General features: G+C 44.0%; 1 protein-coding gene across 1 annotated transcript in view; it reads right to left on the bottom strand.

The window, feature by feature from the left end:
- Positions 1-2,416: 2,416 nt before the first annotated feature.
- LOC147898935 (chlorophyll(ide) b reductase NOL, chloroplastic-like) overlaps positions 2,417-16,096 on the bottom strand; it is a 119,316-nt gene continuing 105,636 nt past the window's right edge. The window contains exons 11-13 of the mRNA XM_087378476.1: positions 3,193-3,234; positions 2,998-3,108; positions 2,417-2,804 (exon numbers count right to left, since the gene is read on the bottom strand). Of these exons, the coding sequence (XP_087234602.1) occupies positions 2,757-2,804; positions 2,998-3,108; positions 3,193-3,234 (201 nt within the window). The 3' untranslated portion in view covers positions 2,417-2,756. The remainder of the gene's footprint in view (positions 2,805-2,997; positions 3,109-3,192; positions 3,235-16,096) is intronic.

The following is a 16,096-nucleotide window of genomic DNA, read 5'->3' on the forward strand; positions in this document are numbered from 1 at the left end:
TCATCGAACCATGGATTCTAAGGCATCTTTCCTCCTAGGGAGCGTGAAGTAGATCGAGATGTGGGGAGATTTGACTACAGCATCCTGAACCATTGATACTAGGGTATCTGAGGAGGCTGGGCGAGGTCTGCATAGTCCCAAAGAGTCTGGCAGCTCATGAGATAGGCTACTCATGTACATTATGTCCAAGACACAAAATGTACCTAGACCCGAGCACATAGGAGAGGTCAACACCTAGTGGGGGGGTGGGCATAGTGAGATCATGTATATGTGACACAAAAGTTGGGGATCCCAAAAGGTAATCCACTGTACTTGATCCTTCTCCATCTGGGAAGTAGGTGAGCGCCCCAAACAATGGCCATCTAAGAAGACCGTAGCATATAATTAGATTGTGAACTGCTCCCATATCCAATAGATGGCGACCGTACACGATGACATTTGGCAATTCCAAGCTTTATCGAATCTATCTCTGAGCACGTGATCAATCTCGAAGTCAAGTAGACCCACCTGTCTATCCCCATACACACATTGAAGTCACCCAAAAGTAGGATTTCCCCTTGTCTTGAGAACTCCAGGATATCGTTAAATATCGTCTTATATGGGCTATGACCCTTTGTGGCAACCTCATTTGTGTATGATGATGTATCTAGAGGGAAGTAGCTTACTGGAAAGAAAATCAAGCATGCACTAGGTCACTGAATCCGTACTCACATGTGCCATGCATGTTCCTCTTTCCTCATGACAAATATATAAGGCCTCAAGTGTGACCTGAAAAGGACTACCACCCCTCCTAATCCTCATATGTTGCTGTCTCTCCTCATCTCTTTTCTATCGGTTGATTCCCACATGTACCTTGTCACAATAGACAGTCCCCTCTCAAGTGTCTCATGGGTCTGTGTAAAAAATCACATCTCTGTTAGTGCAGAGGGTTCCATTGCAAGTCCACACTGCCATTTGTATTCTACTTTGCACTCTTATCTCAAGGCCCCGACACCGTCATGTGTTGTTCATTTCACCTTTCTTTTCCTCCTCTCTTTCTACTATCCGCTCTGTCACTAATGATAACTTTACCGTCTCTGTATGCAACCCATTTCCCTTCTGGTTGTGCTGCCATTACTTTCACCACTGCCTCCCTTTGATGTTCTTGCCGCAAGAGAGTGATCATGATCTAGGAAGGTTTTCATGCCTTTCAATGCTACCCTCATGCTCATTAAAGTAGACCTGTCCTCTTTATTCCAAAATCTCACCACTAATGGTCTTGCTAGTGTATCCACTTTACCCACCCTCCACGCTGCCTCAAGTGAGGTTAACTCCCATCTTGTCAAAACAAAATTTTGGCATTTGCCATGGGAGTATCCTAGGGAGTATCAAGGTAGCAGGCCGCCTGGGCAAGGACGTGACCGTCGTCAATCAAGTTTTAGTCACACCAAGGAGGGGTCGTGGTGGCCTCTTTGGCTATGCGAGGGGAGGCCTCTTCACGAGGTGCACAAGGATCGAGAGAGTGGTTGGCCTTCACAAGCACGGCACGCATTAGTCGTCGCCTTCGACTAGAGGGAGACCAACCGCAAGCCACAAAAGACTTCATATTTCTTCTGGATGGTTGCCCATGCAAGAATGCCCATCGGTCCTTAGTTGAAGCAGATACTCATTAATGGGAGGCGCTAGCACGATGTGAATAGGGATATGGAGACGATTCCGTATTGTCTTTGGAGCTCGCTTGCAACTAGGGACCCTCTCGATCGTAGCCAAGACGTAGAGGATATAGTAGATTTGGGAGATAGTTGCAAGGCTGACCAAGGTGAGGGGCACAGCTTCTCTATTGACCCGACCTTCACTAGTTGACGGGGGGAGTCTTTTGCATAGAGGTGCAAGCCGACGCCTCTTCTAGACCGTGCCCTATGCCATTGCCACATAGTCCAGCTTATAGGAGATGGTCTAGTATCACTGCTTGGAACACCTGTGCCACCCACTCCAACTTGGCCATGGGAAGTCACTGGGTACACCTAGTAGCCACCCTAGTTGAGATCTGGCAAGCCATTATCTACACCCTGTACGCCATATGGGAGAGTGGGACATCAAGATCTCAGATGACTGCTAAGAGGCGGGCACGTTTTGCAAGGCTTGGCATGTGTCTTCTATGTATTTACTGAGCTAGGCATTCGCTTAATATAAATTCCTCCACAAATCCCCATGCAGAGAGCTAGGTTCTCTGAAACAGACTGATTGACAACTAATTCCTTGTTTTAAGCATTTATTCCACCATCGGTGCCTCACGGATGATTGAAACAACTAATTCCTTGTTTTAAGCATTTATTCCACCATCGGTGCCTCCCCATGCAGAGAGCTAGGTTCTCTGAAACAGACTGATTGACAACTAATTCCTTGTTTTAAGCATTTATTCCACCATCGGTGCAACTTTATTAAAGGTCTTCTGAAGAGATGTTCTAGGCACTCATCTATGTAATGTTTAGAACAGAAAAGCATTCTTGTAGGGGCCATCACCCCATCATCAAAGAAATGGGACATAATAAAAACTTATAAAATGAATATCAATTTACACAAATTGCACTTTGGGCGACAATTTTCAAAGTAAAGCATCTAGCTTAACATGCAATGGGCTTGACATCCACCAATACCACAAAGCCTATTTACGAATATCCCAAAAGCGCATCCTGCTTAAAATGAGATTGAAAAAGATGATCAAGTGCTAGCAAAATCGTAAGATGACTTAAGGTGAACACATGAGTTGAAAACAATCAATCTTCAGGGATATGTCGATTCTTTCTTGAGTTGAAAAGCAGTCTCTGGCAACAGTAGAAAAGACAGCCAAGGGTAAGAAATATGCAGTGCACATAACAATGTATATTAATGTCATTTCGTACATAGACGTAGCCACTTACATTTGGGAGAGTGAGGGAGTGTGTTTGTAAAGTCATGAAGGAGCAAATTTGTTCAAAACAATACTCTGAATAAAAAACAAACAGGATGGAAACTCACCGCAAGTATTTGAGAGTAAGCTTTGAATCCTGTAAGAAAGCGAATGTATGTGGGTTTTGTTTTTGGATTCATTGAAACAGCACGAATTCTAGGTACCAAGAATTTTGCAACCTAAAGACAATATGAATTTTTAGTATATGAAGAGAACCAACATATACAGACAAGACATGAAGGCAATGAAATGGGTAAAATTACTGTTTGCGGCTGTTCTGCCAATATATTGATGAAGAATTTAGCCTGCAAAATCCAACAAAAGTTGATCATTGGGAATCATTGCAAACAGACATGCCTTGTATTCACAACCCATGTGATCTCTGACTTGTAAACCCAACAATTCTAAGCCTTTTCCTTCCTATCCATGGGGTATTTTCAACCAATCTCAAGAGCACCATGATACTACCCACGTTACGTACAGAAAGAAACCGGTTTATCATCATGAATCTATGCAGCCATCAGTAATCTGTGATAGAATGCAGACATCATATCGAGTAGCATCCCACCTCATGGTGCAACCATGAAACCAAGCCTATATTGAATGCCTTCTCAGATACCACACAGCCACTAATGGCACCTCAATTATTGTCGATCATGAGCATGCATGAACTCATGATGTTACTAATCTGGATATGCCCTGGTATGATGCACAGAACATGCAAATTCTAAGTCAAAGCCTACACCCCAAGTGCAGGAAACCAATTTAGTCACGCACACATTGCAAATTATATCGACCTTGAACACAAGGACCATGGACTTAAGGGTGAATAGGATTCAAGATTCCCCTGCTCTTAAAGGCTTCTTGGAAACTCCTGTATGAAGCCTACATCAACCACAGACCTACTAATCAGAACAGGAATTCAGGATCTGATCTTTACTTCTCGACAACACCGCTGCCACAAGAACATAGGAGGATTCTCCTGTCTGCAAAATATCCTCATGAAAACTTATTTATACCCGAGTATCCAACCAAAACGTGAGCACTACAGAGGCTGCTTTTGGAGCTCCTTCGTACATTCTGTAGAATGATAAGACGTACCTTAACACAACAAGCTTGTTGTGATCTTCGTTGAATATAGACTAATATTTTAGCAAGAATGAAAAGGATCATAAAGCACGTCTACATAGCATGATACTCATTCCTAGGGAGTTTCAACTCTTCCTTAATAAAAACAAAAGTGAAATTGACTAAAGGGGTCACGTTGTGACACTTCAAGGAATTAAGCTGATTCCTTTTATGTACATTCTAGGCATATTGTTGCTATTACCGGCACTTTATAGATTACAAAGCGGCTCTTGGAGTCACACGTCTCCTTAAGAAATGCTCAATCTGACCTATTCCAGATCGACACCATACCAGAATGGTACATGGTCATAGGGACCTACCTCTAGACTGACATATGTCCAAGACGAAGGCAACCGAAATCAAAAACTGAAATTAGTCTTGCTGGTCCTGTAAGTATAGCACCATCGGTGGAACCCTTTATTGGAAAGGTCCATAGGGATCCTCACAAGATGCATCGTCTCCATGAGATCCCCCTCGAATTTCACGATTCAAGCTGCAGGGGTCATTTCGTGGACCAAATGACAGCCTTGGAAGATCCTACTGCCTTTTTACTTCTGGCCAACTATCATAAAGGACAGCTACACAACCTAGACTTGCGACACCTGCAAATGAGGAAGTCAAAGAGAGAACTAAACCCAGCCCTTGCTCCCTATTCTAACCCTCCTTCCATTCGACAAGTGGGCATTGACTTCGCCGGCCCCATTTCCCCTCCTCCATCTATCACAAAAAAGCGTATATCATAGTGGCCATGGATTACTTTACAAAATGGCCCAAGGCAGTGCTACTTCCAAAAACAATGCAGTCATAGTGGCCAAGTTCTCCATAGACAGAGTGGCCTGCCATCTTGGTGTCCCTAAGAAATTATAACAGACAAGGGCACCCATTTTACCAATAAGTTTGTTAAGAAGCTAGTTGAGTGTCTTTCCATTGTCAGTCGGGAAGCCACCACCTACAATCCAAAAGCAAACCAGCAAGTTGTAAGCACCAACCAAGTTCTCCGAACTATTCTCCAGAAATTACCCCCGAAGTTCGGATCAAAAGGTCTCGTAGGCCATATGGGCATGTAACCTCACCTACAAGGAGACCTAGTTCTCCCCATATTTCCTAGTCTCCAGAACGGAGAGTATAGTCTATTGAAACCACGATTTCAGCTCTTACGACAACTATTGAGCATAACCTAGGAGAGTTGATTCTTTGAAAAAAATTTGATCAAATCTCAGCCCGAGAGAGAACCCCCTTAAATGCTCTAGCCCCAAAAGACAACAAAGGATCTATCATGATAAAGGGCTGTGGACTACCAGCTCAAGGCAGGGGACTTACTGCTCTTCTTTGACTCTCAGCATGAGTTCCTCCCCACAAGAGGCTTTGGCAAGGAAGGGTGAAAATAGTTGTCATGGACAAGAACAACACGAACCAATTAATGCAATTCTCCCGGGAACTTTTCCCAATCCAAATAAACCTAGAGAAAACTAAGCCCTGCCTGATCGGATGCCACCTGCCTCAAGGGCAGCAGGGTTCCCCAAAAGTCTGTATATACTTTGTTGTTTTCCTTGATGTAGTTTGATTTTGCATACCCGTATATCTACATGCTCTGCTACGTTCATTACTGTTGTTTTTCTGTGTACATATGTGTGGCGTGTTGCATGCAAGATATAGGCGTTCGGTGCAAGATTCCCAATTTGTCATGCTCTCGTGATAGTGACAAAATATAAGGCCACTCTTTGGTCAAAATGAAAGATCAAAGGTCCTACTCACAAAGAGGGAAAAATCACAAAGGGCTTGTACCAAGGCCGAGGTTACACCATTAATTTGGTAGAGTGGAAGGCTCTCATATCTGGACTATGCCTAGCACCCCGAATCAAAGTTTCAAGGTTAAACGTACAAGTGGGCTCCATGCTAGTCACCAAGCAAGTCCAGAATGAATACCAAATACAGTGGAAGGCTCTCATATCTGGACTCACCTAGCATCCCGAATTAGAGCTTCGAGGTCAAAAGTACAAGTGGATTCCATGCTAGTCATCACACAAGTCCGAAATGAATACCAATGATCATGATCTTTGCGCCTCGAAACTCCTGGCTGGTTTCCATTATGTCAAAATTTTGAATGTCAACAAAAAAAAACTGTTGTGGTAGATCATTGGGCATCACAAGCATGCTTCGGACAACTTTACATGAATTCAACCGCCGATGGTAATATGCGAAGAGCAGCCTGCCTTTGGCCTGAAACATATTGTGGACATCTTGCTTGAATGGACTAAATCAAATGCAAAGGCCATGCTGATGCAAAGTACCTACATCAGGCCAAGGCAGAGAGTAATGCAAGTACCAGCAAATGCATTCATGGTAAAGTGCCTGTAGGGTACAATGATTTTCTCTCAAGCATGCGCTAACTCATCTGGCACTAAAGACCAAAACGAAGGGTCATGTGCCCAAAGGATCAAGGTATTTTGGGGTTCAAATCTCGAGACAAGGTTGTCCAAGGAGTCTCCAAATGCTGGCACAAAAGTGCCACCCACCACACGCAATCAATTTGAAGAACGAGTGTGAGTTGCCATCAAAACCTCAACCCCAATCCAAGGCGACCTAAAAAACAGCCAACTTCGGCAAGCAAACTTTGGCCACCTGAATCCCACTTGCCAGCCAACCATTGAAGAAGCCCAAGTTTGTATCCATAAGGAGCTAGCTTAGTAGTCATTCTTTAAAGAGCCTCGAGTGTTTCCATCCCACCTATGCACATCCGAAGCCACATCCATCTAGCTTAACAGTTGTTCTTTAAAGAGCCTCGAGTGTTTCCATCCTCCTAAGCACATCCGAAAGCCACATTCATAAGATGGCCGAGATCTGGCCATCGAATTCATGGTCGAAACCAATGCCTCGAACCCATACACTGAATCCTCATGATCAACCTTCAATGATAAGATCCGACAGTCTGGCAAAAGTTATTGGTAATTCAACTTCAAAGATGTTGATCCAAAACTACCCATCTTCAATGCCAAAGGCATTGCAAAACCCTTCAATGGTGACCCAAGATGCAAGATCTAATCTCCAAGCCCACGCAAGTAAATAGGCAGATCGCATCGCCCTCTAGCCAAGATTCATGTGAGATGCCCATGACTGATTCCATCAAGGTGAACCCTGGAAGGACCCATTTTTGGAGCCGAGATTATCAATTTAGACATTGTCAAATTGAAGACCCTCTGAGCCGATGCTCTAAGAAAATCTGTGCTCCGTTTTCGCCCCTCCTTCTCAAGAAAATGCAAGAAGCACCTATCCTTAGGCTCATTAGTGGCGTAACTGAGTGTTCAAGTATCGTTCAAACCAAAAGGAATTGCAAGCAGCTAAGTTTCAACACACACTTTGCTCACAGACTCATCAAGAGCATGCATAATGGCTCATAGACTCATCAAGAGCATGCATAGGGGTGTTAGGGGTGTTGTGGCATGTCTCTTATGCATAAGAGGCGTGCAATTTTACACACTTTTTTTTTGGGAGAATTTTTTGATGCTTTATATTATACAGTAGCTTCCACTGAATGGGGAGCACAAGAGTACATCAGTAGAAGATCTCACTATATGACAAGTATACATTGTAGTCTATGTAATGAGTTTGCAGACAATCAAAAAAAGATTGCTACAAAGAGCGTCGAAAGAGTAGGACCACCAAAGACTCTATGAATTCTATTCTTCCATAGAGTCCAAAGTGCCCAACAACAAAACCAAGTGAAACCGCTGTCTACGTGGGTGAATCCCAAAAAGCCAGCAATGCTTCCCAAAGATAGCGTTAGGAAATCTAGCTCTCAAATGCTGCCGAAGGGGACACAAGAAATCACGGGTGTGTGGACAATGCCAAACGAGATGAGGCACAAATTCGCATGGAGCCAAACAAATAGCTGGATCAATATGTCAAGAGGTGCCTACACAAAAATACTCCCAACATCACCTGCCACAAAAAAACGTGCTGTCGAAGAGGAACTTTGGAACTCCAAAGCTGCCGCAATCTCCTCCGCCACCACTTTGCAAGGCGATTCATGTGCCAAAGTCGATTTGCCTTATTCAAAAGCCAAGGTGAGGGAAGTAAAACTTTATCCAAAGAAGGTACCGTAATGTGGGACAACCTCAAGGGACAGGATGAGGAACTTGGGGAATAAAGAGTCCAATCTTCAAGCCTATCTTAAAGAACTGGGACTATCCGTAGTCAAACATGCAACAACCAAGTTACTAATTTCCAATATTCAAGCTTTGTCTTTAATTTTGCAAGTACCCAATCAGTTTGTTGGCGGCGAGTAATCATCCAGCCCAAAGGATAACCAAGATGGCGAACTAACTGAGTAGGCGGGACAATTTCCCTCGGCCATAAAAGACTATGTCAGTCTTTAGAATGTAATGGCAACAACTCAGACTTCTGAAAATTGACATGTAGATGAGCCGCTAGGCCATATAATGATAGAGCATGCATAAGGGAAGAAAGATCCCTCTCAGTATTCTTTGGAGTAAAAAAAAGAATCATCAGCATATGCTTGAGCAACCATAGTGCGACTTCCATGAATCTCCTATCCATGCAACATGTTTGTAGCCCCAAGATGATCCATGTATTGAAGCATTGGATGCATGGCTATCGCATATAAAAGCGCACTAAGTGGACATCCTTGGTGAACCGAACAACAGAGAGTCCAATTTTTAAAAATATCTCCAGAAAATATATAAGCATCTTTATTGTCATTATACAACCAGTAAATGTAAATAACATGCTATCCCATGCATAATCAATATCAATATGTCTCTGATGTGAAAGAGGCTTAATGGCATCACAAACCATTGCCTTGTATGTATCATGCTCCAAGTAACTATTATTAACAATGAGAAGTCTTCTTTGTGACAACCTCATGAAGAGATATCCTCAACCATGAAGGGGCATGATCCGAATGAGTAAACGCAAAGTCAGCCCACATTCCGCAAGTAAGATTATCATAATGTTGTGGATTAACCCTATACCAACGATCCAAGCGAGCTTGATAAGAGGACTGTGCATTATGCTAGAAAGTATAGCCTGGCAACATGGGTTGTGATTCCTTCCAAAGATCAACAAGGCTGAGCTGAAGCAATAATTGTGAACAATGATGTCTCTTAGAGGCCAACATATGAGTATTGCCAGAAGTATTATCTCCCTAATGTGGGGCATTATTAAAATCTCCACAAATGAAAGCATGATGTCTCCAAGGATACCATTGCAAAGCGTGAGATAGACTGAGGCAAATTCAAATCTCTCTCCTTGGATAAGACACTGCATAATAAACCATCTGCCCTGGTTGTCATTGAGGGCAACAGGCTGCTAAAGATCATGCTTCACCAAAAAGACTACACCCAAGAAAGAGTGATGTCCCTCATAAAAGACATCATACCTAGCAAAATGACCTTGGCGTCCCACATACATATGTTGGTTATGTTCTTGCAAAGCCACTATATCTAGCTGCAATTTATTGAGATACACCCATATGCGTTTGCATTTCCTTGCATCACATAAACCTTGTACGTAAGTGTCAAGCATTTAATTTGTGACAGCATATTTACCGTTTATGTACAGCTCAGAGAAAGCTAAATCAAGTCTACATATCCACCTCAACATCTGGGCCTCTACCCTGAGGTGACACAACAGCCTATTGAGAAGGCAAACCAGCAATTTCTTCTTCACGGAAAAGAGTAGGACTTGCTGACACAGCAGCCCATGTGATACCAGTTCCTGAATTTTCTTCACGAGTATGACCATTGGAAGATGTACCATTCCACGTGTGAGGAGGTAGAGATCTCCTAGTTGATACAATTTTCCTTGGAGTCTTTGAAAAAATTTCCCTGACTTTAGACTAAGAAATAGAGGGCATCGAGGTAGAAGCATTCCCATTTAAGACAATCTGTGCTTTCCCTTTATCTTGGGGGTGCAATCATTGGTTTATTACCTCTATTTTTTATCACAAAAGACCCACTGGCATCCATGTTTTGCATCAAAGTAGGCATAGCACCCAGAGGCATTTTATGCAGAACCAAGTGGCATTGTGAAGCCATATGCCCTAATTTTTTGCATTCAAAACATGCTCCTGCAAATAAACCCCATTTGACCATATAAAAAGCACTCGTCATAGCAACATTATTTATTGTGACAGAGTAAGATTCTAGAGTGGCGTTATCCGTATTCCACAAAATGCAGAACCTATTAGAATTGCCATTTGGCCTTAGTACTCATCCACCATTATGATTCCCCTTGTTGCATAGTGCACCTTACAAACAAAACAGCCGCCCAATGTCCTTGTCAACCACTTACCCACATTTGCTGCAACTAGCATACGACATGGGAAAAACATAATCATTCAACTTTCCTTTTTTTCGCATGTTCGTGCTTTGCTCTTTTTTCGGATTTCAGGCTTTCTTTGCTGTTCATATTTCTCTACCCTTTATTAGGCACCTTCTCTTCTTTATCTACCTCACCATATTCCCTTGTGCTGTCTATACATCTTTGTATCTAAACTGTTCCGGAAATAGAATGGCACGAACTGAGCAAACGACCCTCTAGGCCATGGCAGGATGCCCTGAGCATATGTGTGGAGACGACCTGAGGAAAGTGGGAGCCTTGTAGAGCTGAAACAGAACTCATCTCTCTCTCTCTCACACACAACACACACATACACACACACTTTTTTTGGTGAAATCTTATATTTTCTGTGTGGGAAACCCCAAAACAGAGGTAAAAACCCACCAATAAGTACAAAGGAAAGATTTACAAGCCAAGCCTCAGAGCAAAAGTCATAAGGCAGCCAAGTAAAAAGTTACATATCAAGTTGGAGGAGGATCAAACACAACATCCTCCAGCTTAAGATTATAGCTTTGTAAAAACTGATGCAGTGTAGAAACCACACCATCAATAAAAACAAGCTGTTTTTTGCTCTTGTGATTTTTCTTAATATAGGCGAGCACCTGAAATTTCTGAATCACAAGGTCAAAAACCTGTTGTAACATGGGATGAAAAGAATCCAGTGAAAATGGCACATCTGCATCCCGAACAGAAGAAGACTCTGGCACAGGCATCAAAGGCAAAGGAGCTAGATCAACATCTGTATCCTCCGACGAAAGAGCTGCATCTAATAAAGCAAGACTCTGCATTTCAGCTTCACTCCGAGGATCAACCTGAAAAGGAGCATGTGCAACATCCTGTATGATCCCCTCTGCAAGGGGCACATCCATGATGCTCAACAGGTTTCGGATCTTGAACTTCTTCAGCAAGAGAAAGATTGGCCTGTGATTTTTCTACCTTCCTCCAGTAATGCTTCGGAGCAGTAAAAGAAGGCTTATCTAGTAAAGCCTTAGCAGAAACCGGAGGAGAAGGAGGAGTAACCTTCACAGCTGAAGAAGGAACAGGAGGAGTGGTCATGGAAGCAGAAGGGCAAGCACGTGCAAAATGACCAACCTAACGACACCGATAACACGCTGTAGGAAAAGAAGCAAAATGCAGCCTAATGCGCATTGGATGAGTAAATCCCAGATCAAGATCCAGAGTAGATGGCACGGGCTGCATCATATCCCATAAAATACAGAGCCTAACATCACGGGTAGCCTGCAAGAAATCCTATCTCGGAACATGGAGAGGCCTGCCCAAAAAAGCTGCAAGAGTAGGAAGATGCTAAAGAAGAGGCACAAAAAGCGCTTTGAGGGTAATCCAAACCGGACAATGGGTTAGAAGAGAGGCAGACGGATCAAATAAGGGATCCCAAGGCATCACCTAAGCAAAAAAGCCAACTCCGGGAACACCAGCACGACAGACAAGACGTTCTACCACCTCAGTCGAATAGTAGTAGGCATAGTAAAATCCTTTGCCCAGAAAGACAAAGGAAGAAATACAATCCAGACCCACTGCAACATCAGCCCAATGACGAAGATGAGCTGAAGATAAAACCCTGCCCATAAAATAGAGGTAGACTCCAAATTGCTGAGCCAGTCGAAGACCGGAGACCAAAAGGACAGAATCCAAGGAACAAACAAGTGGGGAACCCAATGAAGGAACTTCTGTGACAGAGGCAGAGCACAATTGGCGAAGAAGATCCAACTGGGGGGAAGAAGAAGGGCCATCAAAAACATCCACCTTTGCCGCTTTAATCGAAGGTGAAGCAAACAAACCACCATGCTTCCGCCGAAGAAAAACACGAGTAGGAGGAGCAGAGGCGGTAAAACTGAATGTATGCCACCAAAATCGATTGGACTATTCTTAGGCGAACATGTAAACGGCATCTTGTATTTGTTGATCCCCACTTTGGGGACAAACCTTTTTTGGATATAAAGATACATGGATTTCACAAGAAAAAAAGTGTGTTTTTGGGGACTTGGCTTCGTGCCCAATTTTCCTAACATTGCTTTTCAGAGGCAATTTTGGTTGTTTGGGAGACATGCCTCTATGTTCAATTTTCCAGTTGGTGTCGTTATGGGGCACAGTAGTCTTTATATCATGCCGCATGTCCATAGCTCTCAGATCTATGGACACTCCACTATGGATATCTATCATTTCTTCCGTTCCTCCCTGCATTGCTCCCTTGAGGACACGCATTCCATGGGAGAACTTCCTGCGGCCCAACTAAAAGTATCCTTTCATTGTTTTTAGCTTTCTTGTACTAGTTGTTCTTCACTGTAGCCGCTATCATATGTTTTCTTCTCAGCTTTTTCAGCGCATGAGTAGTAGCTGTCTCCTTTGAGATAGCTACGAGTGTACATTCTTCTTAATGGGTTCTTTCACCCCAAAAAAAGTGTGCGCGTGCGTGCATGCATGCGGGTGTGCGTCCGTGTGTGGAGGCGAAGTCGAGGCATCAGAAGTCTACACTTGCCTCGTAGACTTTCGTAAGGCATTTGATACTGTCCCACGTTCTCGCCTAATCAAAAGATTACAGGAGTTGCAAGTCCCAGGAATCATGATCGGGGGGGGGGGGGTCATGAGTCTATATGAGTCTGTTAGAGAGAGGGTACATGCCCCAGGAGATCTATTGGATTGGGTTGAGAGCACTATTGGAGTGAAACAAGGCTGCCCCCTCTCACCAACTCTCTTCAGGCTCTATATCGATGAGATCACTTCCATTGTAGATCGCCTAGGTGGAGAGGGTTCACTTCTGGCTAACTTGATGGTGTCCCACCGCCATAGTTTCACATATTGAGACGAATGGAGATAGTGCAGCCTTACACATACTTGGGGATAGTGTTCAATAGGCCAGGTTTCATGATGACCCATGCAGGTACGACATGACTCACACGAGGACGGGGTGCTTTGGCCCAACTAGAGAGGCGGTGCTTCCAGACACACTTCCAAGACCCTCCGCCAAAGGGTTGTCTTTTTGACACGCTGGTGAGACCTAGTGGCATATATGCAGCACCTTTCTCGGGGGTTGATATTTCAGCAACAAAGTGGAAGACATTTGAGAGGCTACAAGTGGCTATCCAGGATGATTCAGAGCAAGCCCTCACTCCCCCATCAGAGCATACAGGCAGAGTTCGCCATGATTCCTCTCTGGGTTAATGCCATCTTTCAGACAGTGACTTTCCTCCATAGAGTCTAGGCCTTACCTCAATGGAGATTACTGAGGTTAGCACTGGAGTCTTCCAGACGACTCGCGAAGAGCAGTGTTGATACAGCATGGTATGCACAGGTATCCACATGGTTTGGTAGTCACGGCATTCAGATGGACAGACTTCCCCCCTTTCAGTACAGCATGGATGCACCACCCGAGATGATCCCACGAGATGAGATTAACCGTATCATACGGTTGGACCTCCTCCAACTCCACACATCGAGAGCTTGGGGGGGAGAGGAGTTCCCCACAAGGATCTAGTTCCACCATGACCACTTGCTGAGGGTCTCACAACATGGTCTCGTCATCAGACCTCAGTACCTCAAGGATAGGAGAGTCTCACATGCATTGCGGATCGCTATCGGTCAGTTGCAAGTCTCGTCATATCAGCTGAGAATTGAGGCAGGGAGAGCTGCAGGCATACCCAAAGAGCAGAGGATCTGCACAGCCAGGAGAGAGGGGCTGAGAGAGACCTTATAAGCATAAGAAGCTTCAAGGCTCAAGCAAGGAGCAGCAATGCAGCAGCAGCAGCAGGGTTTGAGAGCAGAACAGAGAGCAAAAGGTGGCAAAATAAGTGTTTACCAGGCGCAGCGCGACGTGGTGTGGTAAGGTCTAAATTTTTTTTAAACAGTACATAGACGAACACAGCGATTTGAAGCATTCTAGAATGCTTTGTACAATACGATTCACATGCGGCCTTGTTCGAAAAGCTTTGCATCCAAAAATTCACAACAATTGAATCCCCCGTCTGAACTTGTTAGATACATCGAATGGATCCAACAAGAATCTTACCGCTAGATGCGCACACCAAATCAACCCTGAAATCAGTGGAGGTCAAAGATTGGGGCTCCCTCTTCATGCTCGTGCCGCCTATCTACTGAGGAGTCCAATCAGCATTGCCTTTGGGATTGCATATAGGCTAGGGTTATTTGTAAGGAGTTTGCAGAACTTTTGAGTAGATTTGCACACAACCCCCCCACCTTTTCTTCTTTCATCACTTAGGGCTCAACGGCTTGGCTCTCTTTGCCAAGGCCTCGGCCCTAAAGTGTTATGAGATGCATAGATTTTCTTGGGCTTTTTCCGTTCAAAGTCATTTGGTTGAATTATGCTATCTAGATGTTGTTCCAACTTTCCATTATAGACCTGCACATGCCTCAATGGACACATGCTAGGAGATCATAGCAAACATTTCAGCCTGGCATATTTGGAGATCTAGATGCATAGAGGCACTTGATGGTTCCCAGGTCCACCCTTCTCACACCATGGTCAGTATTTGGAGCAAGACTATATACACGTTGATGGTCACTTTGTCGAGTATGCAGAGGTCTGCCAGGGCTGCTTCAGCCAGGAGGACTTTTTCTCCTCGGGGAGTGAAGAGACTGTCCTTTTTTCTCAGAGGTACAGGTTTCGGGTGGCAATTTCAGCCTCAGCCCTGTCTGTACCATGCTTTTCTGTTGAGTAGGGCTCAACCCTCTACGGTTTTTTTCTCATGCTACGCATGATGCATCCCTACCTTGAGCACTTTGCTCTTGGGGCTGTTAATACAAGTCTTTTCCATCAAAGGGGAAAAAAGGGATTTTAAAGAGTAAGAAGTTGCAAGTCCTGAATGTCAAACTCAATTCTTATGTGCTCACGGTTGCTGCTATAAAGCAGTGCCTGACCTTCATCATCTACCAAATGTTCGTGTGAATCACTTGCAGATCCGATCTTCTTGGCTAATGTTAATCCACCTGCAGTTTCAGGTTTTAGAAGAGCAGACTCTTACATGCATATATCTGCCTTTTATGGATTGAGATTGCATCTTGAAGGTAATTTTATTCTGCATAAACAAACAGTTGGTGGAAGTCTTTTCTTTAAAATGCTATGTTTTTTCTTTCAGGTTCAGCCCAGATTTTAAATAAAGGGAAAAACAGATATAACAATGGTTGACTTAGCAGAAGTATGATGGAAGAAGATTGGAGCGATGTAGATGGGTAAAAAAGCCATGACTTGAGGATGTGAAGCTTGCAGAGGCATGCGATTGGAAGGACAAACATGAAGGGTGGTAACCACATGGAAGAGACCACCTCCTGGGGATTGCACAGACAAGCAGGGGAATTGACAGCAGCAGGGGAACTGACACAAGCAGTATGCAATATCTAATTAGTTTAGCAAGACAACACACCATGTATGTTGGTAGCACAGTACACTACCGCTTACACAGGCCACCTCAAAATCTATCCGTGAGATGCAATGAGCCTTCCTTCGAAAACTCCTCATCCTAAGGACAAATGGTGTCACCTAAGGGCTTAGTGGGAGATCTAATGTGTCCATCGTTTAGGATCCCGACAAATCTTAGAGCTTGGGCGACACTTGAAAATATGATGTCTCCACTATAGATCAGACCTATGTCAACTTGATCCAACAAAGTGCCAAGGGTCCGAAGCCACCAACCAATCTCTCCCACT

The sequence above is a fragment of the Dipteris shenzhenensis genome, chromosome 8, assembly GCF_047967505.1.
Source record: "Dipteris shenzhenensis isolate YYH24624 ecotype China chromosome 8, Dip_SZ_1.0, whole genome shotgun sequence".
In the NCBI taxonomy this organism is placed as follows: Eukaryota; Viridiplantae; Streptophyta; class Polypodiopsida; order Gleicheniales; family Dipteridaceae; genus Dipteris; species Dipteris shenzhenensis.